At 39.2% G+C, this 25186-nt stretch overlaps 1 protein-coding gene across 1 annotated transcript; it reads left to right on the top strand.

The window, feature by feature from the left end:
- REC114 (REC114 meiotic recombination protein) lies at positions 1-25183 on the top strand. The gene is given in 6 exon segments (XM_075045694.1): positions 1-216; positions 734-823; positions 15674-15757; positions 19889-20101; positions 21971-22039; positions 24919-25183. Coding segments are annotated over 6 exon segments (834 nt in total). The 3' UTR covers positions 25081-25183.
- Positions 25184-25186: the final 3 nt, after the last annotated feature.

The following is a 25186-nucleotide window of genomic DNA, read 5'->3' as shown; positions in this document are numbered from 1 at the left end:
ATGCTTCTCCCTCCTGTGTAGCGCCGTCCCCTCAGTGCGGGGATGGCGGTGGCTGGCGAAGGTCGCAGCTCCGAGCCGGGGCAGGCCTCTGTGCCGGGAGGCACCGGCGACACCTCTCTCCTCGGCAGCGCCACAACGTGGCCCCTGAAACGCTACGGCCGCTTCCTACCCACGACGGACGGCGACGACGAAGGGCAAAACACCTCCTCTTGGAAGGTGACGGGCGAGGCGGGGGTGGGGGGGGGTGGGTGCTGGCTGCTTGGTTTTGCTGTAACTGCCTCCAGTGGGGTCTAGGAGGCAGCTGTGTAGCAAGCAGTAATAAGTGAGGCGTTTGCAGGTATCTTTTTGCAAGTCCAGAGCTAATGCAGAAATCGGGAGAGATTTTGCTTCATGAATTATTAACGTAAAACATCAGTGATATGATAGTTTGTGGTCCGCTTTTTTTATTCCTTCCTTCAGCAGTGACCTGTAGTATTAGGAACTATAGATCAAGTTGGAAGAGTCCAGGTAGTGTTTTAAAGTAGTTAAATCTGTATGAGACTTACAATTAGTAAAAAATTCTTAAATGTGCCTCTTGTCTGTGAGAGTGTAGGGCAAGTTGCATTACTGAGAGGTAAATTAGACACCTGACTTCTAGCACCAACCTTTGAAACCTTTTATTTTGCACTAGAAATGGAAAATGTAGGTTCTGTGCTTACAGGGCTAGATTATTTTTTTTTCTATCTTTTTAAAGGTTTTTGAGTCACATGAAGAATCAGGCCATCTTATCCTTACCATTGTGGTATCTGGCCATTTCTTTATTTCCCAAGGGCGAACAGTACTGGTAAGTTTCTCAGGTATGAAGAACACTTTTCCTCTCTCAGCTTCATGTTCTCTCCTGCTGAAAGGAAGCTGCCAATTTTATTTTGCTCATGGAAATTCTCATGTGCCGCTTTCTCTCTCCATGTATCAGAATAATATAAAATGCATTATTTCATACTGAGGAACAGTGTTTCTTCTGTGGCTCTAAAAATCTAGATTAAGATGTAAGACTAAGTGCTGCTGATACTGAAAGATACATGGGTTTTTTTATGATTCTTCTGCCTAAGAAAACAGAGAAAATACTCTGTTAAGATTTGCGATATGATCCAGCTAGTTTCTTGCCAATGATGCGTTAGTATTTTGGTTTTGATAATTTGGTTTGTCAATGGGTATGGTTTTTTCTATGTTGGGTAATGCGATCTAACATACAACTTGCATTCATGGAGAGAAAATACCAACTTGTCCTGGTTTCAGCTGGGATAGAATTAACTGTCTTCCTAGTAGCTGGTACAGTGCTATGTTTTGAGTTCAGTATGTGAAGAATGCTGATAACACTGATGTTTTCAGTTGTTGCTCAGTAGTGTTTAGACTATAGTCAAGGATTTTTCAGCTTCTCATGCCCAGCCAGGTCACCTGACCCAAACTGGCCAACAGTGTATTCCATACCATGTGACGTCCCATCTAGTTTAGGAACTGGGAAGGGGGGGGCAGGGATTTCGCGGCTCGGGGACTGGCTGGGTGTCGGTCGGCGGGTGGTGAGCAATTGCCCTGCGCATCATTTGTACATTCCAATCCTTTTATTACTACTGCTGTCATTTTATTAGTGTTATCATTATCATTATTAGTTTCTTCTTTTCTGTTCTATTAAACCGTCCTTATCTCAACCCAGGAGTTTTACTTCTTTTCCTGATTTTCTCCCCCATCCCACTGGATGGGGGGGGAGTGAGTGAGCGGCTGCGTGGTGATTAGTTGCTGGCTGGGGTTAAACCACGACACAACTTCAAAGTTGTGTCAACTGATATTCTTGTAGCCTCTACTTACTTAAGCATGACCAGCTACTAAACTGTAAAGATTTCACAGTGACACTGAAGAGGTTAAAAGAAACACTCCATCCAGAAGGAGTTGGTTTGATACTCATGACAGAGAAGGCCTGTGCTGGAAAGTGGAATCAGGTGTGTTCAGTGCATATCACCAATACTTGCTGATGGTAACAAGTAGGAATTGGCTGGTAAGTGTATTAGAAAGCTATTACAAACCATTGGAAGATGCTGCAGTATTAAGATAGCACAGACTTTTTTTAAAAATACAGAATGTGTAAAAGAGTATGTTGTAGCTTTAAATATGTATAAGCTTATAAATTACTTTTTACTGTGCCTCTTAAAAGGTCTTAAACTTACAGAAATATCCTGTAAGTATAGGGGGAGAACCAAGGATGCCCTTGAGTTTTTTTGGCCTGTGAGTGTGTTAAGAATATTGAATAGACAATGATAGAGCTAACAGAGAGCTGTCATTCTGGATACCCCTCATATAAGACATGGTATTTGGCTCTCATATTTAGTGAGAACAAGTTGAATGTTCTTGGACGAGGTAAAAATGGATCATGGCAAGTATTTTAGCAGTTGTGTTGAATAAGGGATGGAGTAATTGAAAGTCCAGATAGTTAAAAGAAACGCAACTGAAATGAGACTTGCTGCCACCTCTTGCCAAATTCTGCTTGGAATGAATCAGTGCAGAATGCACCTCTCCTGGGGCTGGTCCTGTTTTCAGTACCCTGATCAGACAGCTGTAACTGTTTAGTAACTAGTAGACTTACATCACTCTGTAGAATGTCCTTGAAATAACCCTATAAAGGCTAACTGAAAGTAAGTTTTAATAACTAACTAAAGAGCAAAGGCGGCACAGACAAAAGCTGTAGCCCTTCAAATACCGTGTCTGGCAAAGGCTGAATCTGGCAAGTAACAATGGGCAGATAAAAGTGTGCCGTCGTAAGTGATGAGTGCAGGAAGTATAAAAAAAGGTTTATAAAAAGACTTGGCTGAGAAAAGCACTTTCTTGCAGCTTTTAGGTTTAGTGGCTAGTGAAGCTTTCAGTTAGCTGCCTTGCTTGAAGTGCCAGATGAGGAATTTCTGAGCTCTATCAGGTCTGTTTCAGCTTCTAAGAGACACCAAGATACTGCAATAACAACCACAGCCTAAGAATAGTGGAGAATAGAGGTGGAACAGACGTGCTTGGTAAATGTGACCAAAATATAATACCGAGAGTTGGAAAAAAAAAAAGTTGTTTTTGTGTTTGTTTTTTTTTTTTTAAAAACATTTATTTTGGCAATGCTTCTATACCAACCTTAAGGGCAACACCGACAACATTTTATTAAGTGTTAGAGAAGTTATACAAAACTGGTGACATATGCATTTTAAAACGTGACTGTCAATTCCTTTGGGTGCATTTCTTTGAGCACATGTAATTGGGATCATGCTGCAGGTGTGTTCTGTGCATACAGAACTAAACTAGTGTGAAATGCACTGGTACAATATGCCCTATACCTATTTATATTTCTCAAGGCAGTTGCAGTCTTGCCGCCGTTCCTCTTAAACACACTTGTCTTGCTGAAAAACCTAGGAAAAACCCAATCCACTAGTTCTGAAGCTGGGCAGGCATCTTCAGAACTATGTTAGGTTTCCTGTTTACAAGGGATTTGGTCCAGCACATCTGGCTTAGTTTTACTGCTTAGGCTTGTTCCTTAGGCATATGCCCTCTCAGAAACGTGTCCCTTTTCCCAACACTATGCAAGATGGATATGCAGTGATAAAATTCTTCTTCCTGGACAATCTAAATCTACAGGTGTCTTTTCAGTCTTTGAAGAACAGTCGGTGGAATCTCTTTAGTAAAGCAGCCAGTATCATCAAAGAGAAAGATGATGCACAGGGGTTGTGATGAAGACGACAGCACAGGCAGTGATGCTGTTGGCCAGTAGCCGGTAACAGCTTACAATGCAGTAGATTCAAGCTAGCCAGAACTGCACAGGCCACTGCTGAAATTTTGCAAACTCCTTATTGAGATTGCAACAAAAAAGTTGCAATACTGTGCAGTCTATGTTATTGCTGTAGAAATAATCAGACTGTAGAAATGGTTAATCTCACTGGTTCTATCTCCCTCTAGTCTCCAGCTCTCAGGAGCTGTCAGAAACCTGTCACAATATTTAAACAGGCTTTGCACAACTGGGTACATACAGTTCTTTTGAATCTATCACAGACCAAATCCTCTCACTGTGGGTCCATTATAATGGACATTTTGTCACAGAGGATAATGCACAAGTTTCTGCTCCAGAGGGAATGTATCAAGTTTGATAGAATTGTTGGAATTATTCAGCTCATGGTTTTACTGTGTACACTCATTTCTATTTGCTGGCCTGGGCTACTGAATATTTCCTTTTTATTGCCAAGGTGTTCTCCGACACGTATGTGCTGCCTTACTCACTTGCATTGAAATTCCCTCTGATGTACTAACAGAACTGTTTCTTGCTATGTAGTAACTGTACCCTTTAAGTTGTTGATGTCTAGTCTTTTGATCTATATTCTAATCCCTACTTTTCAGACCTTTTGATGTATTACAAGCTCCTGGTTTTGAGGGAACTGGATAACAATTATTGTAGCTTTGTACCTTGTACCTCTGTGTAGGAACACAGTGATGTACAAGATCCGTGTCATGGGGACACCATTTCCTTCACAACTTGAATAACTATATTATATTTTTGTAAAATTTCCACGGATGAATAATAAAGGGATTTTTTTCCCCTCTACCAATAATCCAAGAATGAACTGAACAGCTCATTAAATTCAAGAATTCATTTGGTGGTGAATGTTCCTAACTATTTTTTTTTTTTTTTTTAACTGCAGCAGTAATGGTAGAGCAGGAACTCTTGCCCCACCCCAAGAATTTTAACATGAACCATCCTAAGTAAGAGTTTTAAAAAAAAGAAAGTTTTCACCCAACATCTGTAACAAAGAAAACTTATTAATTGGATGCTTTTAAAATGGGCAATACTGTAGTATGATACATTCTTATCTCTTCTAGTTTAAAATTGGCAAGCAACGTAGTAAAAAGTGGATTAATAGATGCAAACTATCTTGGTTTGTACCTTCTGTTTTCTTTAGGACAATAAAAGTACACATCACTGAAAAACAGATGCTCTCTGATGTTTTACAAAAGTCAAAATGAACCTTTTTAGCTGCCAGAAAGCTCTGTGTTATGCTGATAATACTATGGATGGATGCTATTACAAAGTCAAGCAAAAAAAATCATCACATACTGAAAAGTGTGAACTTCCAGACTTCAGCTGTTTTGTATTTCACATAGAACTTTTCTTTGTTCATTCTTCTGCAGTAAACTGTGATGTTAACTGAACTAATGCTTGCCTGAACTCAGTGCTGATCAGCATCATAGTTAGTTTTCCGCTAAACTAATCTCAGTTGCCCAACATGCTAGCGATAGCTCCCAGTGTTTGCTCTCTCGGTGAGCATGGGCCCTACAAATACCTTTTTCGGATGAAGACATATTTTGTTCTGTTGCTTAGTGATTCTTTCATCAAACTTCTTTCATGTCAAGTAATCGTTTATGAAATACTAAAGTACATAAACTATTTTCTGTAATGTACTCTCCTGTCAGTGTGAAAACAAGAGGAGATAGCTTTTATGTAAATTATTTACTTAGTGAATCCTCTTTGGTGTCTACCTTTCATCTACATACAACTTTCACTACAACTCCATTTGCACAAAATGAAGGTGGTGTAGAAATGGAAATCTTTACTTCATTGGCAGTTGGATTAACGTGATCCATTTGTCCTGGTTTCAGCTGGGATAGAGTTAATTGTCTTCCTAGTAGCTGGTACAGTGCTATGTTTTGAGTTCACTATGAGAAGAATGTTGATAACACTGATGTTTTCAGTTGTTGCTAAGTAGTGTTTAGTCTAAAGTCAAGGATTTTTCAGCCTCTCGTGCCCAGCCAGCGAGAAAGCTGGAGGGGCACAAGAAGCTGGCACAGGACACAGCGAGGGCAGCTGACCCAAAGTGGCCAACGGTGTATTCCATACCATGGGACGTCACATCTAGTATAGGAACTGGGGGGAGTGGGGGCAGGGGGATCGCCACTCGGGGACTAACTGGGTATCAATTGGTGGGTGGTGAGCAATTGCACTATGCATCATTTGTATATTCCAATCCTTTTATCATTACTGCTGTCACTTTATTATTGTTATCACTATCATTATTAGTTTCTTTTTTTTATATTTGATTAAATCGTTCTTATTTCAACCCACAAGTTTTACTCCCCCCCCCCCCCCCCAATTTTCTCCCCATCCCACTGCCGGGGAGGAGGGGGGAGTGAGTGAGCAGCTGCGTGGTGCTCAGTTGCTGGCTGTGGTTAAACCACAACACCATTCTAGGAAGAATATTCAAGTGTTCCTGACTTGATATCAAAATATTTTCTCTACAATGGATGTATTTATGTATTCTCTTAGTCCCTTTTATTTTCTTAAAGCAGGAGTGTTAAGAAACCTTTTATTTTTCTTAAAGAATTGTAGCTATTTAGAGCCAAGTGAGACTCTGCCTCTTCTATGATCCATTTCCAAAAACAACATTTATAAAATAGTAATAAAATAGTCACATATCCTAACAACCAATTTTTTTAATACATACAGAAGACTACAGAATTATTTTTGTGAGCAATAAAATAGTAGAATATTTCATTAATTCCCTTTTAGTAGTCTCTTCACTACTGGAAGCTGAAAGACTATTTGCTTGCTAAAAAGAATGCTACAATGTATGCACCAAGTCTCCAGGCTTCTAAACCAGGCAGATTAGTAAATACCTTGTGCTGCATATGCTGCTATGTTGTGAGGTGCTGTAGATTTGAAATAATTGATTAGAGTATCTGAGAATGCTCCAGAACTGGTCATTAAAGTACTTCCATGTTACTGTACCAAGTAATTGTGGACATGTTCAGTGTTTCCATCAGCTGCTCAAAGAGAACAAATTATTTATTTTAATGGATAAACTTTTGGGTAATGGGTATATGTTCAGGATCACTTCAGACATTCTTTAATGACGCTGCCAGTGACATATTTGAAACTATTTTAACAACTGCTTTCCTTTAAAAATACAATCTACTTCTTGTGATCAGCCAAATGGAATGAAGAGGAGGGTAAATGGAACTTCAGAGCATGGAACATAAAAATCCCTGATGTGTAATGCAATTCAAAGGGTGTTTTGATATGGTTTGTTTTTGGATTTTGTTTTTTGTTTGTTTTTTTTTTTTTAAACCAAAGCTCTTAATTTGGAATTAAATTACGTAACACTTTTAGGACTTCTTTTTGCTGCAGTGTTGCCTAACAGACTGTGTATTTTACCGTAGAAAAATCTCATTCTTACATACTGTAGATAATGGAATCTTAACAGGAATATCTCAACAGCATCTCTCAATTTCTGGCTATACTCTCAAGATACATTGTTCTGTTTACCACAACTCTTATTTCCTTTCCCTCCTTCAAATCGGCATATCATGAAAATTGTATTTTGGTGTTTTATTCAATGCAATTGATTCTGGTGCTAGAATTCTTAATATCCTACAAATTAAACAAATTGAAATTGTGAAGAGGATTTATTTAAAAGTATAAAATTAATCCAGAGTAATTGATTTGTGACCCGATCTTTTAAAGTGTAGACTAAATGTCATCAGCGCCCTCCTGGTCCCCTCATGACTTCTAATAAGCTAACAGGGCTTAGGATACAGTAGATTCTAACTCATTAATTAGGCAAGCATTCAGCAGCCATTCTGATGTTCTTGATGCTCTCTTAGCAGTGCCTGAAAGTTATGCACCAAATTTTTGAGATTATATTCACAGCAGTGCCCTGGGTAGATGAAGATCCCTGTGCAATAAATGAGGACATCTGATGGAAACCTAGAGAAGTGAGCAGGTTGCTAATGCTGCTTAGTGGTAGTACATTGCAAAGCTAGTGGAAGGTTGTTTTTTTATTAAAGGTCCTGTGATTGCTATTTTAAAGAGTAGAAGGAATCTACTTAGCTTTATTGACTTATGCAGTACCACAATCGTAGTTCAAAAATTTCAATTCTAGTTTGTCTATTTCAACATGTGCTGTTGACATGATTGTTTTGGACGAGCCAAGTATCTTTCTGCATTAGCTTCCCCATTTATGCTTGATATAATGATACATTCCTGTTGTATAATGATTATGATTGGCAGCAGTAAAGAGTTTTAAGGAGTTCTGATCTTTACCTTTCTCTTGCCCCAATTCTTCTAAACCCAACTATTAGAATAGTTTTTAAAGAGTAGCGGCATCTATTAATGAAATGTATTTACCCTAAAGTTAGAGTTTAACGTATGGTATTGATCTACGGAAGTATATATTTTGTATCAGGAATTAAAGAAGAAATTGCTTAACCTGACTTACTAATGGGATGTCCTGAAGAGCTTTAGCCAGCTAAACCCATGAGCATCCAGTTCACTTGTCTAGGTCCCTGGTCAAGTGTCACTGTTCTAAAGTGTAGTTTAGGGAAAAAAGATATTCCAGGTTCTCACTATGAAATATCAAGGTTTGTCCTGAGTTAGGGGCTATTCACTCCTTCAAGGGACTGTAGTTTGTACCCATCCGGGGGAACACTTTCTAGAAAGCTGACGCCTGGTAGCATGTGCTCTTGCACCCAACACTTTGCACTTTGGCAAAAGACATTCATCAGATGTGGAGTCCCCTGGGCATGGTTGTCTCAAGGGTGGCTCTGTGTGTCCTGTATTTGCTACTTCATTTAGCTTTCCTGCCTCTGTAGCGACAGAGCACTCTTGTTTAATGAGTTCAACCCTGATGTGTTCTTTTCCACAATCAAACTTAATAGTGAGATTTAAGATCTGGCTTCTAAGAGATTGGGGTTTAAAAAAAAATTGCATGCAAAAAAATAATGCAGAGCCTAACATCCTTTCATTCCTTATTCCAGTTATCTTGCTGTCTGTCTGCCTTGGTTGCAGTATTTTTTGGCCTCTCACCTTCTTCCTCTTCCTATTCTATATTCTACAGATCTGTTTGAGAGAGCTAATGCTTACACTAAGATCTAAGTTACATACAGCCTGTGAAGCGCATGATTTCTGCTGTGCTCTCATCTTTTCAACGATGCTATACATGACACATTTGGATACTGACATGTAGCTTGGAAATTTTTACAGGGACAAATTTCTGCTTCCCCTACTCTACAAGTTGTCATGTTTGGGGATTTTTTTTGTTGTTTTGTTGACACTCCTACTCTCAACTTAGTTTTCAAGACAACTCATACTGCAGGAATAAAAATTAATGTATTTGGCCTTATTTTGGTCTCGGAAAGAGATAAAAGTAAGGAAAATTTCTACTTCTAGGTGTGTTGCAAGGTAATAATGAAGATTTGATTGGAATTATGCTCAAAGTTTAATTTTCACAACTTCTGACTTTAGAATTACATTTTTATTCTGCAGCCATTAATGAAAGGAAGAATTTTCATATTTTTATAGAGCAAGCAGTTTTCTAATTTAAAAAGTGTAAAATGGCAACTCATTCTCTTTTGGGAAGGCAATGAGTTAAAAATTGGTATTTTTCAGATATTATGCAAGCATTTGATTTATAATCTATATATCAAGTTTAAAGCACACACTTCCTTGCGAACGTTTTCCAATTTTACTTAAGTTTTCTGAAAGCATCTCAGTTTGTCTCTAGTGTTCAGTATAATACCTGAACAGAATTTACAAGCTTTTTCAGATAAGATAATGCTTAATAACAGTCTTTTCACCTACAATATTTCTATTCTGTTGCAGACTTTTACCAGATGTATTAACCACATTGTGTAGATACCTGAAAATAACATTACCATTCCTTTGTTGTCAAATTAGTCACTTCTAAGAATAAGCAAGGTGTTACTCAGTATGAATGTTAAATAATAATAGTACCCAGAATATTAGAGGTCAAAAATATTGGTATTTGTAACTTAACAAATCTCACTTCAAACCTAGATAGAATTATTTCTGAAAAGTTTTCTTGCTGTACCTTATATCCTCACTGTGGTGAGTAGACCCATGATGTGGAGCTCTGGATAGGACGACACAGTAACAGGGCAGTGCCTCTCCCCATCTGGGGAAATGGCAGGTTATTTAAGCCATCCCTACTGGTTTGGTGCAATGTTGCACGAGCTTGCAGGTGCGGTGCTAAGAGCAGCAGAGCGTCTTACCCTTCCCCAGAAAAGTGCTTTCCCCAAATCTCTTCTTTCACCCTACAAAGGCACCGTGAGGGGATACTGTGCTAGTTTGGGTGCTCAGTTGTGTCTTGGTAGCTTACCTTGGGAAATGAACGGATTAAGGAACTGTCACAGGTGCCTCCCTGGAAACTGAGCATGGCCTTTGCAAGTAGAAGATTGTTTTCTGGGGAATTGTGTACCATGGGTGCTGCCCAGCCTGAATCAGAATGGTGCAAGCGGGATGTTGTCTGAGGTCTTTAGCTTTTCTCTTCTGTCACCTTGCCTCTGTTTTCAGACAGGACCACCCTGGCAGGTATGCACAGGGATATTAATACATTAAAATTCCTTTGATCTCATGCTGAACTCATCATTTCTTGCAAATGCACATTCCCAGTTTATGGGATATCCAGCTGACTCCTTAATCCATTACATTATACAATGTATACATTCATTCTGAACTGTGAACTCTGAGCACAAACTGTTTTATTTGCATTTCATGAGCCTTTTATAAGTGGCAGCCAAAACTGGAGTATGTGTGTCTTTGTGTGGCATTCTAGGTTTTTGTTTGTCTATTTTAGAATTGGTTGTAATTTAAGGGCAGAGTAAAGTTTGTGGCAAAAAGAAAGTTTTTCTTCCTAAGCTATTGTTTATACATAGTTCAGTTTCATTTGAAAACATCTGTCTCATGAATGAGTGAATCCAAACTAATTGATGCAAGCCAGCATAGCTGAACTGTGACACAAAAAACATTTCTTAAATATATATTAATTTTTAGTGAAGATAGGGCTGCCTAAAGACCTTACAATCTAACTTAAAATGGATAATCTGTTCCTGTGTTGCTTAGCACCACAACGTTTCTAGATGATACAATAATAAAAATATTCATAAATAACATGCAATACCTTCCAACATAGATCACAGGCCTCATTATACAGCAGCTTTTTGAATGCTGAAATGTAAAATCAGAACAAAAGTATTTCCTAGTTAATGATGGACTAGACGGGTGTAAGACTGGACCAGCATTATTAGCCTTTCTGCCTCATGTAAGGTGGTCGTATATTGCCTGCTTCCAAAACATTTAGGAAATGTCTTCCTTTGTTTTCTGCTTCAGCTTAATTCCTCTCAGGGTCCTCCCTCTGAGAGACTTAGATTTTTGTCAGCGCTGTATGAAACTGTTTTCCTTTAATACAGTGTTCTTACAAGTACAATCCTGAGAATGACATGAGTATATGCATGACTGAAGGTTAATGATCAAACTTAGAAAAGTCCTGCGATTTACCTCTTCAAATTGTAAACATTTGAGGTCTTGCATTCCTGCCCAGTTCTAGGCTGCCTTTTTGTCTATATTGCTGATTAATCTTATACTGCCATCTGTCTTTGCTCATGCCCAATACTGCTCAGCTACACCCAGCTCTGAATGTAAAGCAGCTATGGATGTTGCCTGCTCAAGAACAGTGACCACAGCTGCTTTGTTCTCTGTATTTCTGTCAACCTGGTGGCAGCAGCAATCTGGAGGGACTACTACGTTTTTTTTGTCAGTACCTATGTCCAGAGCAGATTTAGAGTCAATTCATTATCTCTAGAAAGGCACAAATGGATTATAATCTCTATATATTGCCATGCAGTTTCCAGGATCTACCCCACCCTAGCTCCTGATGTTGGCAAAGATCCTCCTGACTTCGAGTGATGGAACAAGAGACAGATTTATTGTGGTCTTCATTCTTCTTGCATTGAATTTGTTCACCTAACTTCATATGCAGATTCATAACTAATTCATTGTTGACAAAAGAGAGAATTGTCATTGTTAAGAAGAATTGTATTTTGTCTTAATTCAGGCAGCCTCAAATACAGCCTGTGTGGATTGAGGTAACATGGAAAAAGCCATGAGGAACAGAATAGACCTTAACATGGTGCAAAGTCGGGCTTATGTGCTGCTTAGAACTGAAGAACATCTAGAGGATCCTGACTGTAATGACAGTTACTGATGAAACAATTTAACGATGGAGTTCAGTCTGAGTAGTTCTGCAGATCCAAGTTTTATCTAAAACATTCACTCTCCTTTTTCAGGTAGCTTGCTTGTGCCAAGTCAGGTCTGTTGTATTGCTCGAGTACTGCACTGAGTTCTTCTATTTGGTTTAACTGTTCTTAGTTATTTGTTTCACCTTGGCAATAAACAATCAACCAAACGTGCAAGAGGAAAGGAAATACTTTGTGCTTTGTTCTTCAGTTAATTAAACTTGAAGTAAATTAGATTTCAGTTAATCAAATTCTGGGGTTGGAGTTGAATGTTAGGAGTACATAAATAAAAATCCCAAATGCTGGTTTTTTCCAGCTTGCTTTACCTCAGAAACAGGACATATAAAAGGATGACAACCTGGGAAACACCAAATAAGTGGTAGGGAAGTTAAACATTGGCTGCCTTTTATGATTTTTTTTGAAGACAGTTATTATTTTAAGGAGACAACATTTGTTCAACTTATGTCTTACAGTGAAAGGAAAAACACTATAAAAATAGACTTAATGTGGGAACAGCTATATTTAAATAAACACAGTTGGTGTGTATCAAAAACAGTAACTATTTGAAATGAATAGAGTAAGCACAAGTGGCCACAAGTTAAAGTGGCCTAGTGAAAGAATGGGATATTAGAATTGCTTCACTAACAGCATTTTGGGGCTTGGTAGTGGCATCGGAGGAAGACCAAGTGGCAGTGGAGAAATTGCCTATGGCAGGAAGCGCTAAGCGTATAAGCACAAGCAGCTGTCATACTCCAACACAAAATCACTTCCTAGGCTGGTTGGTTGTCCAGGACTCAGCCTGGCTGCTTATCAAGAGTGAGCAGTTCTGAACTGGCCTGTGTGTTTTGAGAAGGTATGGATATTACCCTCGATATAAGTTAGTTAAAAGATATTCAACATTTATAGGTTTAAATGAGAGAAATAAGTCCTTGTGCCGAGATGAAATTAATCTCATGTTATTTTGTGTTCATTTCACAAAAATAAATATAAATGCACTTGGTCTACTGCATTCCAAACAGTGAGAACCTTTACTTTCAGATTATTTGTATAAACATCAAGAATATACCCTTTCTGGAAGGGACAGTTTAAAATATTTTTTTCTGCTTTATATATTCCAGTTCTATGTATCCCATCTTCCTCTCTGTTTGGGCTTGAGAGCTTATTCCCTGCCCCAGTCAAACTCTTCTGCACTATGTATGTTTTCTGCAACCCCTTGTTTCTCTTCTTGAATGTGCTGTTGGCTGTATCTTACTCCTCTAACTTCAATTCTGTTTTTCTTGCTTGCTTCCTTAGTAGATCCCTTCTGGCAACTATGGCAGCACGAACACAGCACAAGCTGATAAGTATCATAGATGGATGTCACTCCATGTCACCTCTAAAATACTTCTCATGTACACAAAACAAATCTGCATTTTTGTATTTTGTACAGCCATGTACCAAGACCTCTTTGCAATGCATATGCACAATTAATGCTGATTTTTTGCTGTCACAGATGCTGCTCTTCATTTCTGCGATGTTGGCATGACTGAAATTTTTGACTTTTGACATAACTTTCTTCTGTACACAATCGCTAGCTTAACTTGCTGGTACTTTTCCATTTTCAGCATTAAACAATATTTTGGGGCCAAACTGCACAGCCATGAATGTTCTTAGCCAAATTTCAAAGTAACATACTCTACGGTGCATATGCAAATAGGACATGTGAAGTGCTACTGATGATTCTAGAAGTGTTCTACTAGTGCTGCGCTCTTTTCTTAGCCTACTAATCTCATCTCATTCCTCAGGTATTCTGCTCAGTATCTTTTCTCCCCCACCCCGCCCCAACTTTAATGTCCACATACCAAGCTCTCATTGGGCAGGTCTATCGAGAGGCTAAAACGGCACACCCCAAAGGCAGGGGTGCTAAAATGCCAGGCGTACAGATGAGTAAGGGTATTTCACAAGCTTCCTTTACTGCGTCAGGCATATATTCAGATGACATGACAAACTGATCTTCTTCAGAGACTTCCTAATATTTGACATCAGAGAGGATTTTGTCTGCATGTGGAAGGAGGGCGCTCTCAGCGTGCTGGATGTGGCCTCCTGCTCCACTGCTTCAGCAGTCTAATTGCACCTTGTAGTATGGTTGGAGAACACTGACTTAGCAAATACTTTTCCATTACCTTTCAAAGAAATATCTTTCTTACCTTTCTGTTGCGAGGCCTATCATTTGCAGTTTGTCCCTCTTAGTATCCAGATTCCTTTACTAATTCCTGTAAGAGTAGAGGATAGCTTGGTACTTCCCATCAGTTGCAAAGTGAGGTCTTCCTATTTTGACCTTGAGGCCTTTCACACCTTAGCAAGTCTGACCTTGAGACCTTTTGGGAGCGCTCAGTGCAGACAGACATGCTGCAAGTGACTGGCCCATCTTACCTGCTGTCAGCATCCATTTTTACAGTGTAGAGGGAAATTCTTGTCTCCCTCTCACCTCAAATCTTTTGGTAATGATACTTGCATGCTGTCTCACCATTCTGGAGTCTATCATAGCATGTATCTGCTCAGCTACGTGTCTGTGATGCAGTTTGCCTTTGGTTCAACTCTTCAATGCTTTCTAGATATTCCTCTCATAAAAGTTCAGTTAAAAATCTACATGCAACTGGTGCATGAGACTATAAAGCCAGTGCCAGCACATTAAAAGAGCAGTGTCTTACCGAGGTGACTTCTTGTACCAAATAGAATGGCAGATGGCTTCCCAGCCTGGACCTGTGTAAGATGGATAGTAACTCTGGCAAAACCACACTGCTGGTGGTCCAGGGTGGACATGACTTGTGGTTCTTGACCCTCAGGACACCTACGAAAAGCAGCCTATGTGAAAAGCCGTGGCCATTGAAAGCATTATGATTTCAGATGAAACAGGTAGGTAATTTCCTCCTTGTCCTTCCCCCCCCCATCCCGCCCCCCCACCCCCCCCACCCCTGACTTGCTAACTAATGCCTATGTGGCAGTCTGTGGAAAGCACCCTGGGAGACAGTCCATTGCCTTGCAATATTTATATGATGTTTTCAGCTTCCTGCGGTATTTTTCCAGAATGCTGAGCAGTCTGTCTTGTTTGAAGAGACTGGCAGTTAATGCAACTGGAGTATAAAAACATCTTTATCGAGTTATCAAAGCTGCTTCTTGTTTACCTGAATTCCATCTGGAGAAAATGCCTCTCTAGGCCTTAGATAAACCAACTGCTGTCCCATTTTTCAGGTTTGCCTGCCCTCTGCTGCCCTCTCGGGCAACTTCATGGGATGCAGAAGAATTTAAAACTCTGTGTTGCAGCTGTTTTATTATGCATTTCATGGAGACTTTTGTAACATGCACAAATATAAATGTAAAATGTATATGGAAATTAGAATGTACCTTGACATAGTATTGTTACTGGAGCTACAGATTTAGATTTAATGCCTAGTTTGGTAAAACCTACGTATTGGCAATTGTTCAGATACAAAAGTTCCACATATGCAGATGACTAATCTTCATTAGGGTTTAGATTACATCACATAACTTAAGTGTGTGCTTCTGAGTGTTACATGTTTGCTGTGCAAGTAGTATGTGTTCTGCTTTATTTCAGGAAGGCTTTTCATTAATTGATTCCCACAAGTGGCTAAAGATAGTAAGAAGAGCAGACTGCCTGCTGCTTTGTGCACAGTCAAAGGTAAGTTGAGTTGCTTTCAATATTTCTAATAGCTAACAGTTCTGTATAAGATTTCTTAGTATTGGATAAATTAAACCAGAAGTTCTGAGATACTGTAAATTTTCTACATAAATTAAAAGATTTGCTTTTACTCTAGGTATTAAACAAAAATGGATTGAATCATCTTTAATGTCTTTTGTAACTGCTACTATTCAGGTCTTTTAGACTGCTTTCTGAGAGTTAGCTACTAAAACAGCTAAACCTGTATTTATTTTAGAATTTATCTGCCATGGCTAACGATTAAAAAGATGAAGTGATTCTCTTACATGTACAGAAGCACGCTACCTATGAGTCATACTTCACTTTGGCAAACAAAGCATCTAAACAAACAATTATTTAGCCATTCTGTGGCCCCTGACACCTGGCACAGTACTGGCAGGCTGGTGATTCAGGCATTTGGTATTCAAGGCAATGAAAAGGACCTAGGTTTCTGGTCTTCATCTCGGGATCTCATGAAAAGTGGTTGATTAGCCTTTAAGTAATTAAATGGCACTTGCTTGTTACCAGCTTATGTATCTATCTCAGTTTTCTTGGTTCTTAGATGAACTCTGAGAAGTTTCTTACTCATCTACACTGAGCACTCACCAGGTTTTTCAGAAACAAAACCTGTTTCAAAATGAGACGAGCTCTCCCTTCTCCCCTGATAGTTTCTAGGCTTTTTTTCAGCAGAAACAGCTGCCTCTAGTTTAACTATCTCTACTTGACAAGAGAATTCATCTCTAAGTTAGAAACAGGAATTCTGCAAAAATATGAGCCCCTTGTTCAGTAGCTGCTAGAGACCAATTTTAACTCTTTGCCCTGTTCACAGAACTATAAAGGCATAAGAACATCTCAAGTATTCAGAGATGTTCTAGCATTCTCCCCTGACAGGAACTCTGGTACAGATTGGGTTATTGTAGCTGCAGGTAATGGCAGTATCCAGAATAGCTGGAAACTCTAAAAATTCCTGTTTAGTTGTATTTTGATCTTTTATTTGATTTTTTTTTATGAAAGACACATAAATATTTCTTTATAGGATGTTGCAAACCAAACACTACAGTTTGCAGAGGGGAGAATGCATTGCTGATTGCAAGATGAAAGCAGATGTGAGGCCTAATAAACATTGTTTAAATATAAGGACTCATCTTGTTTCAGAGTAAGCCTAGCCTAATTGTGGCACTAGGAACTGCATAAATATCTTAAACTGTTTTAAATTCATGGGTTATGCTTGCCTGAAACCAAAACACCTTTGCTCTCTGATTTTATTTGTCAGATTCTTAAAAATGTGGAATATCACTGAAGAAGACTACCAAGCTGTTGCAGTAATTAGTTCTGATGAATCAGATCATCAGTTTCCTTTACAGTTAATAGAACTAGTTCCCCAGCAGAGTGTTAAGGGATTCTGCTGCATCTCACAAGAAACACAAAATCAACATCACAATCACTTTGAGGCTTGAACAAAGCTCTGAGGGCCAGTTAAGAAAAGGAGGAATATTAACATAGTCTTAATTTAATTTAGTGCATTTAAATGTTTACTTACCGTAAATTCACGTGACAAACTGGATTTAGTGGCACTGCAGTGGTCCTATCGTACAGTTTCTCTACTTTATACCCTAAATTGTAGCTGAAGTGATTCTGTAAATGCGGTCAGTATATATAACTTCCATGCTAATCTTCAAAAATACTTAAATTCAGGAAGCCAGCCACACCGTGTAAGGGGTTACATCTCAACCCTGCTAGACCTAAGGAATGAGTCAAGCAGAAGCCATTTAAGCAGAGGAAAGCAAGCTAGGTTTTCAGAAACCAGCTCCTACATGAGTGCACAGGGCAAATAAGGAACATGGGCAACTGAAAATTACACTATTATTTCTGATTTATATTGTACTTGTTTTTTTGAAAGTCATTAATATTGCATTTATAGTGAAACTTACTCATTTCTTAAGAAATCTGATTTTAATAGGGCACTGTGGACTCTTAGCTAGCAGAATGAGTTTCTAAACTGTATTTTGAGAAGCTTAGTGTTAATATACTCAAAGGAACAAGAAACATAGAGATGATACCTGTTGCGGATCACTATTGAAACTCAGCTGTACTAGTGGAAATTTTATTCTGTGAAGCACACGAGTGTCTGATTCTGAAGCCATACCTGTCAGATGCACATTTCTGTCTTAAACTTAGCTGAAAGAAACAGCTGTGTGGCTGTGACTGCCCTTTATCCAGCTCCATCTCTAGTTACCGCTTATCTCACGATAGTCTTTGATGTGCCTCTATGCATAACAATTTTTATATGAAACTATCTGTAAACAGCAGCAAGACAAATGTTCTTAATATTCTTGTACGAAGTCATTTTCCTTCACACTATTTTCATTGAGCTTGGCCCTCTGTCCCAGCATGGGAAGAGGTGCAAATTTGATGATCCAAGTGACCTCAAGGTTCTCTAACACTTCAGCTCTTGTATGGTTCAGATGTTACTGCCCAGTACTCAGTTTATGCTAAAACTTGACATCATCTTAGCTGAATTTGAACACTCTCTCTCTTTTCATAAAGGAAAAATGTTTAATTTACAAAGTCTACTGTTGTTCATAAACTGCAGTCTTAAGTATGTACCAGTCCTTGTGAAAAAGCAGAGGGCAGTACAAATAGCTCAGACTGAAACTTGATTTGGGGATTGTAGGGATAACTAAAACAAGTGTTCTTTGAAAGTGTCCAAAAGGAATTCAAATTAAGATGCAAGTTACCTTTCTGTCATTTTAATGAGAAGTCACCTGTCTGGCATATCCACAAATCATTTCGCAGTTATGTGAAGCTGACCCAGTTAAGCTGACATCTTAGTTAATTAGAGGAAATGTAACTGGGCACTGGTAAAGCGAGTGCTATAGTTTTAATTATTTTGACATTTTTCCCTTTAAAAGGCGCTGAGACAAGCTTTTATGCTTACAATGCCCTAAAAATCATTTTATGCGATACAAGCATCTTTAACATGCATGTGAACATACAGGCTGTCATAAGAGCTGGCTCATCTTTGAGACAAAAAAATCTTTAAAGTGAAAGATGTCCTTGTATTCGTGTAATCAGCAGGCTAGCAGCGTGTCTAAGTCATTAAAAAAATTGTTTTGATGTTGAAATCTCAGAAAGATGAAGACTCAAATAAGCTAGGTCGGTCTAAGGAAAACTTTTCTAGTACTTCAACTGGGTTTTAAATTTGAAATTTCAAGATCAAACTGAAAGTCCCATTAAGTCACTTTCTAAACAAGGCTCTTTTAGAAAGAGCCTTCAATATCTGCCTTATGCCAGTTGAACGGGCTTAGGGCAAGCTTATCATGCCTGACAGACTCTTCAGTCCTCCTTTTTCAGTGCAGTTTGCTAGACCTCATGTACTTAAAATATCTATTATGGTACAGCCTGACAACCTATACTGGGGGGTCAGAGCTATCCAGTTTTATTTTTAGCATTATTTCACTATTTGAAGTAATGCATCTGAGTTTCTTGCACTCCTAATCAACTGCGTTAGCATCTATTCAAGGAACAGCAGCATTCAGTTGGAGTGCCAAACTGAATTTGTATGTTTACACAGGCAGACAAGGTAGGTAGGTAAGGCTGGGTTTGATGCAGACAGGAACAAAAATCCTAAATGGAACATTCAGTTCCCAGAGCTTTTAGTTTAGATTCCAAAGTTAACTTCTGCTTACTTTAGTGTCATTTCATTTTTTGTCACAAGTAACTGTTCAGAGTTGGCATGTCCTTAGAGGATACTACCTGCAGCAACAATAAGAACTTAATTTCCCTGCTATACGTGTAAAAACTCTGTCATCATGGCAAGGTTTGTTCACTTGGCTAGACCTTTAATTAGCTGACAAATGGCCCTGCTCACTTACCATTTTCTTGGGGTTGTTTTGAACTGATTTTCAAACTGGGAATCATAGTCTTCTGGTTTAGCTGCTGGGAAAAAAAAATGAAGATACAGCAGGGAAAACTTCTTTGTTTTTAAGTTGGTGCAGTGATTTGAAAATTTATCGCCTTCTTCCTAACTTTATCAAATAGGAATTTAATTAAATCAAAATAGTTTGAGGGGATTCACAGTTAATTTAATTTCTCTTTTTTGTTTTTGAGCAGAATGAATGCCGCATGTTTCGTGTTCAGTTTGGTGGAGATTCAAAAGAGCAGATGCTGGAACACTGCTGCACTTGCGTTCAGAAACTTGCAGAGTACGTACCAGTTCAAGTAACTGATGAACAAAGCCAGCAGCTCTATCACAGTCTCAATCAGCTGGCTAATGGTGAAAATCAAGCAAAGGACACTGAACAAAATGCATCAGTACTACATACAGTAAGTAAGCAAGAACGTACAGACAGAAAAATAGAAAAATAATCGGCTATTCGTGTTAGATCTGTAAATGCCAAGCTTTACTTGTGAAGAAAGTTTTTTGCAACTATGAGACCATCTATATGAAACACAATTTGGGAAACCCAAAATTCAGTTTACATCCAGGGAAACCTAGTTAGTGAACAGGGCTAGAGCTATTCAGGAAGTCAACTGCTGAAGCTGGCTACCATCTTCCCAATTTCTTGGTGTACCTCAAGAAAGTTAACAGAAAAATGCTCAAAAAAGTGGTTCTAGCTCCTCAAGCTTATTGTAACGTACCTCAGAGCAATGAGATGTCTTCGTTTTGGCCTCCAAGAGGTCACTAATAACCAAAATTAATATATACATTTCATGTGATCATAGGAAGAATATTAGCAAGCATATAGAATGAGATTTATAGGTGGGGAAAAAAAGCTTTGCTCTGGGGTTTGAACTTCTCTTTAACTAGGGAGCCTGTAAACAAGAGAACAATTTATGCAGGGCTCAGGCAAACATAGGAAGTTACTAACCATTAAAAGAAACTGCAGCAAACACTACAGCCAAGTGTTATTTACCAGTTCCCAATCAGATGGTGGTATGGTTTGATGGAAAACTTAGATGGTTTCTGCTGAGGTAAATGAACAAAAACGGGGCAGAAGACAAGAGCTGAATAGTTACCCAAAAAAACATGTCTACAATTTCATCAGTGTGGATTTCAGCTAAGACTGCTGGGAACAACCTGGCAGACTTTCACATAAATTATACAGGGTAAGAAAAAGGATTAGAGCTGTTTAAGTAACCATGAATTGTGTCCTCCCTTTTGGATGTACCTACTCCTGTTTTAGTGTTAATAATTGTAAATATGCAATTCTATCAATTTGAGCTTCACCTGACACATTTAAAAGCGATTTCAGGGTAGGAACAGAATGTTTCCCCTCTCCAAAACAAAGACCTAAGGTAAATGGAAAAGGCAAAGGCAGATAGTGTTTCTGAGGGTGACTAATTCTTAAACGTATGCTCTCTTGGGTATCCAGAGGATCACATTTACCAGCTCTAAAAAACATCCCTGCAGCTAACTTAGCCAGTAAAGCTCTTGATATGTGATAAAAATATCAGGACCAAGACTGAGCCCTGAAAAAGCAATGTCAAAGCTTTCAGCTACATCATTTTCATAATATAATCTAGGAAGGTCCTACTCTACTGGACAGTGGAATCATATTTGGTAGAGAAAGTGTGCGGGGGGGGAATATATTGGTAATTTAACTTACACCATTTCCAGGAAGGCATATGGGAGACCTTCAACAGCTGATATTCAAGATTTATTGTTCATTCTTTAAGCAGATTACCTATACTTTGGGCTTTGCTCATTTCCTCATGAGCTAAAGAATGGAAGGCAAAGAAAATATTTCATGGCAGAATGCTATTGAACACCAATAGTCATACTGTTGGTATTAAAAATGCTCTTGCTCCAGAAGTTAAACTGAAAATTTCACTCAGAAAATAGAGTTGACAGCTTAAACCATCTTTTCAGTGATGTGACCCATGGGAAGGAAAAAAGCATGCTCGTAGGGAGCACTCATACACAGCGTTTTCTAGTTACTTCTAGTAAGTAGTTTAAAAGTTATCTGAGTTTAGACATGACAGTTTAACTACAGGCCCATTATTTCATGTCTTTCATTTTTAAAGACTTGAGCAGATGTGCATTCACGTTCCATAAAAAGATGCCTTTTTACTGCATAAGGTAGCTGAGCACATTCTCTTCCCGTTATCTCTAAAAATGGAACTACTTCCCTTCTTGCACATACCCACACTCTGCTTGGTAACAAGCCCTTATTTGCATTTGGTATTTTGTAGCCAGATGAGCCTCTATCAGATTCCTGTACAAGCCTTGGAGAAAGAAGATCTTTAACACAGCTAGCGCAGGTAAAAAAAAAACAAACCAAAACAAAAAAAACCCAACCCCAAACTAAAAATCTATTATTTAGATCCTATAACTGATCTCTTGGGCATGGAGAGAAAGCAAGCTATCTCATATTCAGTAAACATCTGGTAAATGACTTCCCTGAACATCAGGATGCCATCATCTATACCAACAAAACCACAGGATCTTGTGTAATGATCTGGAGCTAGGAAATAAGCTGCAAAACCAGGTATTTCATGGTGTAATTACTTCATTTGCATAAGAACAAACCACACATTGAGAGCAAACAATACCCAGAGGTCACATCCAAATAAATGGCTTTGTCGCTCTTTTGACTCTGAAGAAATTACTTCTGCCGTCATAGCTTAAGTCTGAAACTATCAATCCTCCTTGACCCACAGCAAAAGACTCCCTAATGCAACTGACAGCTTCCCTGTGATGTCCAGGGTAAAGCCGTATTTAAAAGTAACTGGAAGTTAATTGTTGCTTGTGTACTGTGAATTTGGGACAGTGCAGAATCAGATGACTGAGGAGAAAACTCTACTCTTGCCCACCTCTGTTGCTGTGCAGTTGCTTCTAGGGGTCTTCCTTACCCTTTTTCCATATTCACAGGATGATCAAGTCAATGTTTCTTCACATCAGTGGTACAAAGGATAATTCCTATCCTCCCTGTTACAAATCTTGTCATCTCTTAAACCCAAAAAAGCCTTTTAAACACCTCTTTTCAGAAAGCAGAGTTCCCTATACTCTCAGTGGTGAGTGCTGTATTACGTGTGCTGCTGGTTGGTTCCCAACAGTTTTGTTAATGTCCTTGTACAACACAGTGAGAGTGTATCAATGAGCACGAGTAGCCAAACAAGGGGCAGTTTGCCTTCAGCAACTGTATTTTCCATGATCAATCTCTGCTTTAAGAGGTAATACTAGGAAATGCAAGTTAAAACCAACATTATAAACAGCTTAGCTTCTAAAAACTGTTATTCTGTGGTCCCTGTGTAAGATGGGAGCATGATACCTGCTTCAAACAAACAAAGCTTTCTGCCAGCAAGGCCTGCATTTGCCCTACATATTTATCCGTCCCTTGCTTGAATTACTAACAAAGTCCCCAGCACAAGACAACTCCTTGATGTAGTAGTTTCCCACATCCTCCTCTACTTGCCCCTCTACTTCTTAGTCAGCTTAACCCAGCTGGGATCTCCCATGCCCTGGCCCACACACTTGCCATGCAAAGTTTGCTCAGGGCTGAACGTCTTTTCCCCACTTTAGAAACACCCTTTCAGCTGGTACTCTGGAACTAAATTTCTCCATTGCCACCACTTCAGGACACTAGCAGAAGCATTGGTTTTAAGCACTCTCTTGCAGATTTTTTTAAAAAGATACTCAACATTACCTTTAAAGATCTTTTCCTCCACCAGGAAATGAGCAATAGTGCAACGTGAGCCAACAGTGAGCTTAGCAAAAATATTAAGGTGTGGGGTTTTTTGGGGTTTTTTTTTTTTTGCTCCCCACAAGTCAAACACAGCTACACTCCCAGCTGTCAGTGTGCCTGATCCATCTGCCAGTTGTCTCGCACTGATTCAGGTTCAAGCAGCAGAAGCTAGGGCCTGACTGAAGTTAACAGCAATGCCACCTTTCCCAGACAGAGAGGCTTGGTTTAGCCTGTGCTGCTCGTATCAGCATGTCAAAAAAGAGGCTAAAGTAGGCATCTGAAGTTTTCTAAAGCCAGATACAGACTAACTAGCATTAGGCATTTCCCCCCAATAACAGAACCATCCACCTTGATCACCAGCTGCCTCTGGACATCATACTTACCTCACCACAAAGTAAGCGTTGGCATTTTTCTTCGCTTCTGCTCTCCCATGCAAAGCATCCGTAACTGATGCTGCAGTTTTAATGACTTCAGCACAGACAGGTAAAGAAAGTTAAAGGCGGCGTGGGGGGTGAGGTCTATAGAACAGCTGCAGCCTGAACATGGAAACATTTTGGTACAAACACTCAGTCATTAACACATACTACAAACAACGTGGTTTAGAGCAAGCGGCAGCCCTGGCTGCAGTAGGGCCTTTGAACTGTGAAGTTACTATTTCTTTACCATGGCTTACATCCAGCAGGAAAGCTGGCAGCCGGCCACAATGAAGTTTTAGTCGAGCTGCTTTCAGCTTGTTGTCATAGGAACAGCAGCATGGAATTGCCCAATAACCTGCCGGTCCATTAGACTTGCGCATTTCTCTAGTGTACCTAATGGACGAGAGCAGCAGCGTCACATATGTATGCTGGGAGGCGGTCAGGGCTTCCTCAACCTCAGGACATGATGTTGTGCATCTTCTGCTCTGCTGCCACTAGTTTTACACCAAAAAGCAACATGATGCACACAGCTCACCCACCAAGGGAAAAACCTGGGGGAAGGGCTTAAATGGGCATGAAAAGAATGTTTTAACTCTTTAAAAGCCCCATAATTAACTCTAAAAGACATCCTGCTAAATTAAGAGCTTAGAACTGCATACTTGGTTATTCTGACACAATTCAAGTGGCCATACATATGCTTCCTACAGGATCCTTTTCTCTTCCACAGAATGGATATTGACAAGGAAGCCATGTTACCCAGGCAATTGGCATTTCTGATTTAAATAATTGCAGAGGAATTCAGAGTTCCATAAAAGCTATATTGGAATTGAAGCTAGGTGTCAGAGAAAAAAATTTACAGACATGATTCCAGAAATCTTATATGATGGAAGTATTCAAACAGCATTAATAATGAGGCAGATGCATCTTTATTAAATACCAAAGGAAGACTTTGACGTTGCTGCATTGTTACAAAAACACTGTAACGTTACCTTTTATGTCCAAGACTAGTGCAACACCTTTGGTTTTTTTACTTTCGTAGTCTGTGCTGAAAAAGAAGTCTGAGCTCCCCCTTGTGTATCAGCATTCGGCGTGGCGTGCACAAGAGCTGAGGCCCTTCATTCGCTTATGCCTTATGGATCAGAATTTCCCAGCTTTTGTGGAAGATGTGGAGAAGGAATTGAAAAAACTTGTGGAAGGTTGAGAAATACCAAACACCAGCTTATTACCACTGGAATACACACTCCAGGGGATACCCAGCACTCAGGATACACAAGCTTAAGTGTGATTAAATATTTGAAGAAGTCTCA

This window comes from Buteo buteo, chromosome 13 (assembly GCF_964188355.1).
Source record: "Buteo buteo chromosome 13, bButBut1.hap1.1, whole genome shotgun sequence".
NCBI lineage: Eukaryota > Metazoa > Chordata > Aves > Accipitriformes > Accipitridae > Buteo > Buteo buteo.
This window is presented reverse-complemented; position numbering and strand designations above follow the sequence as displayed.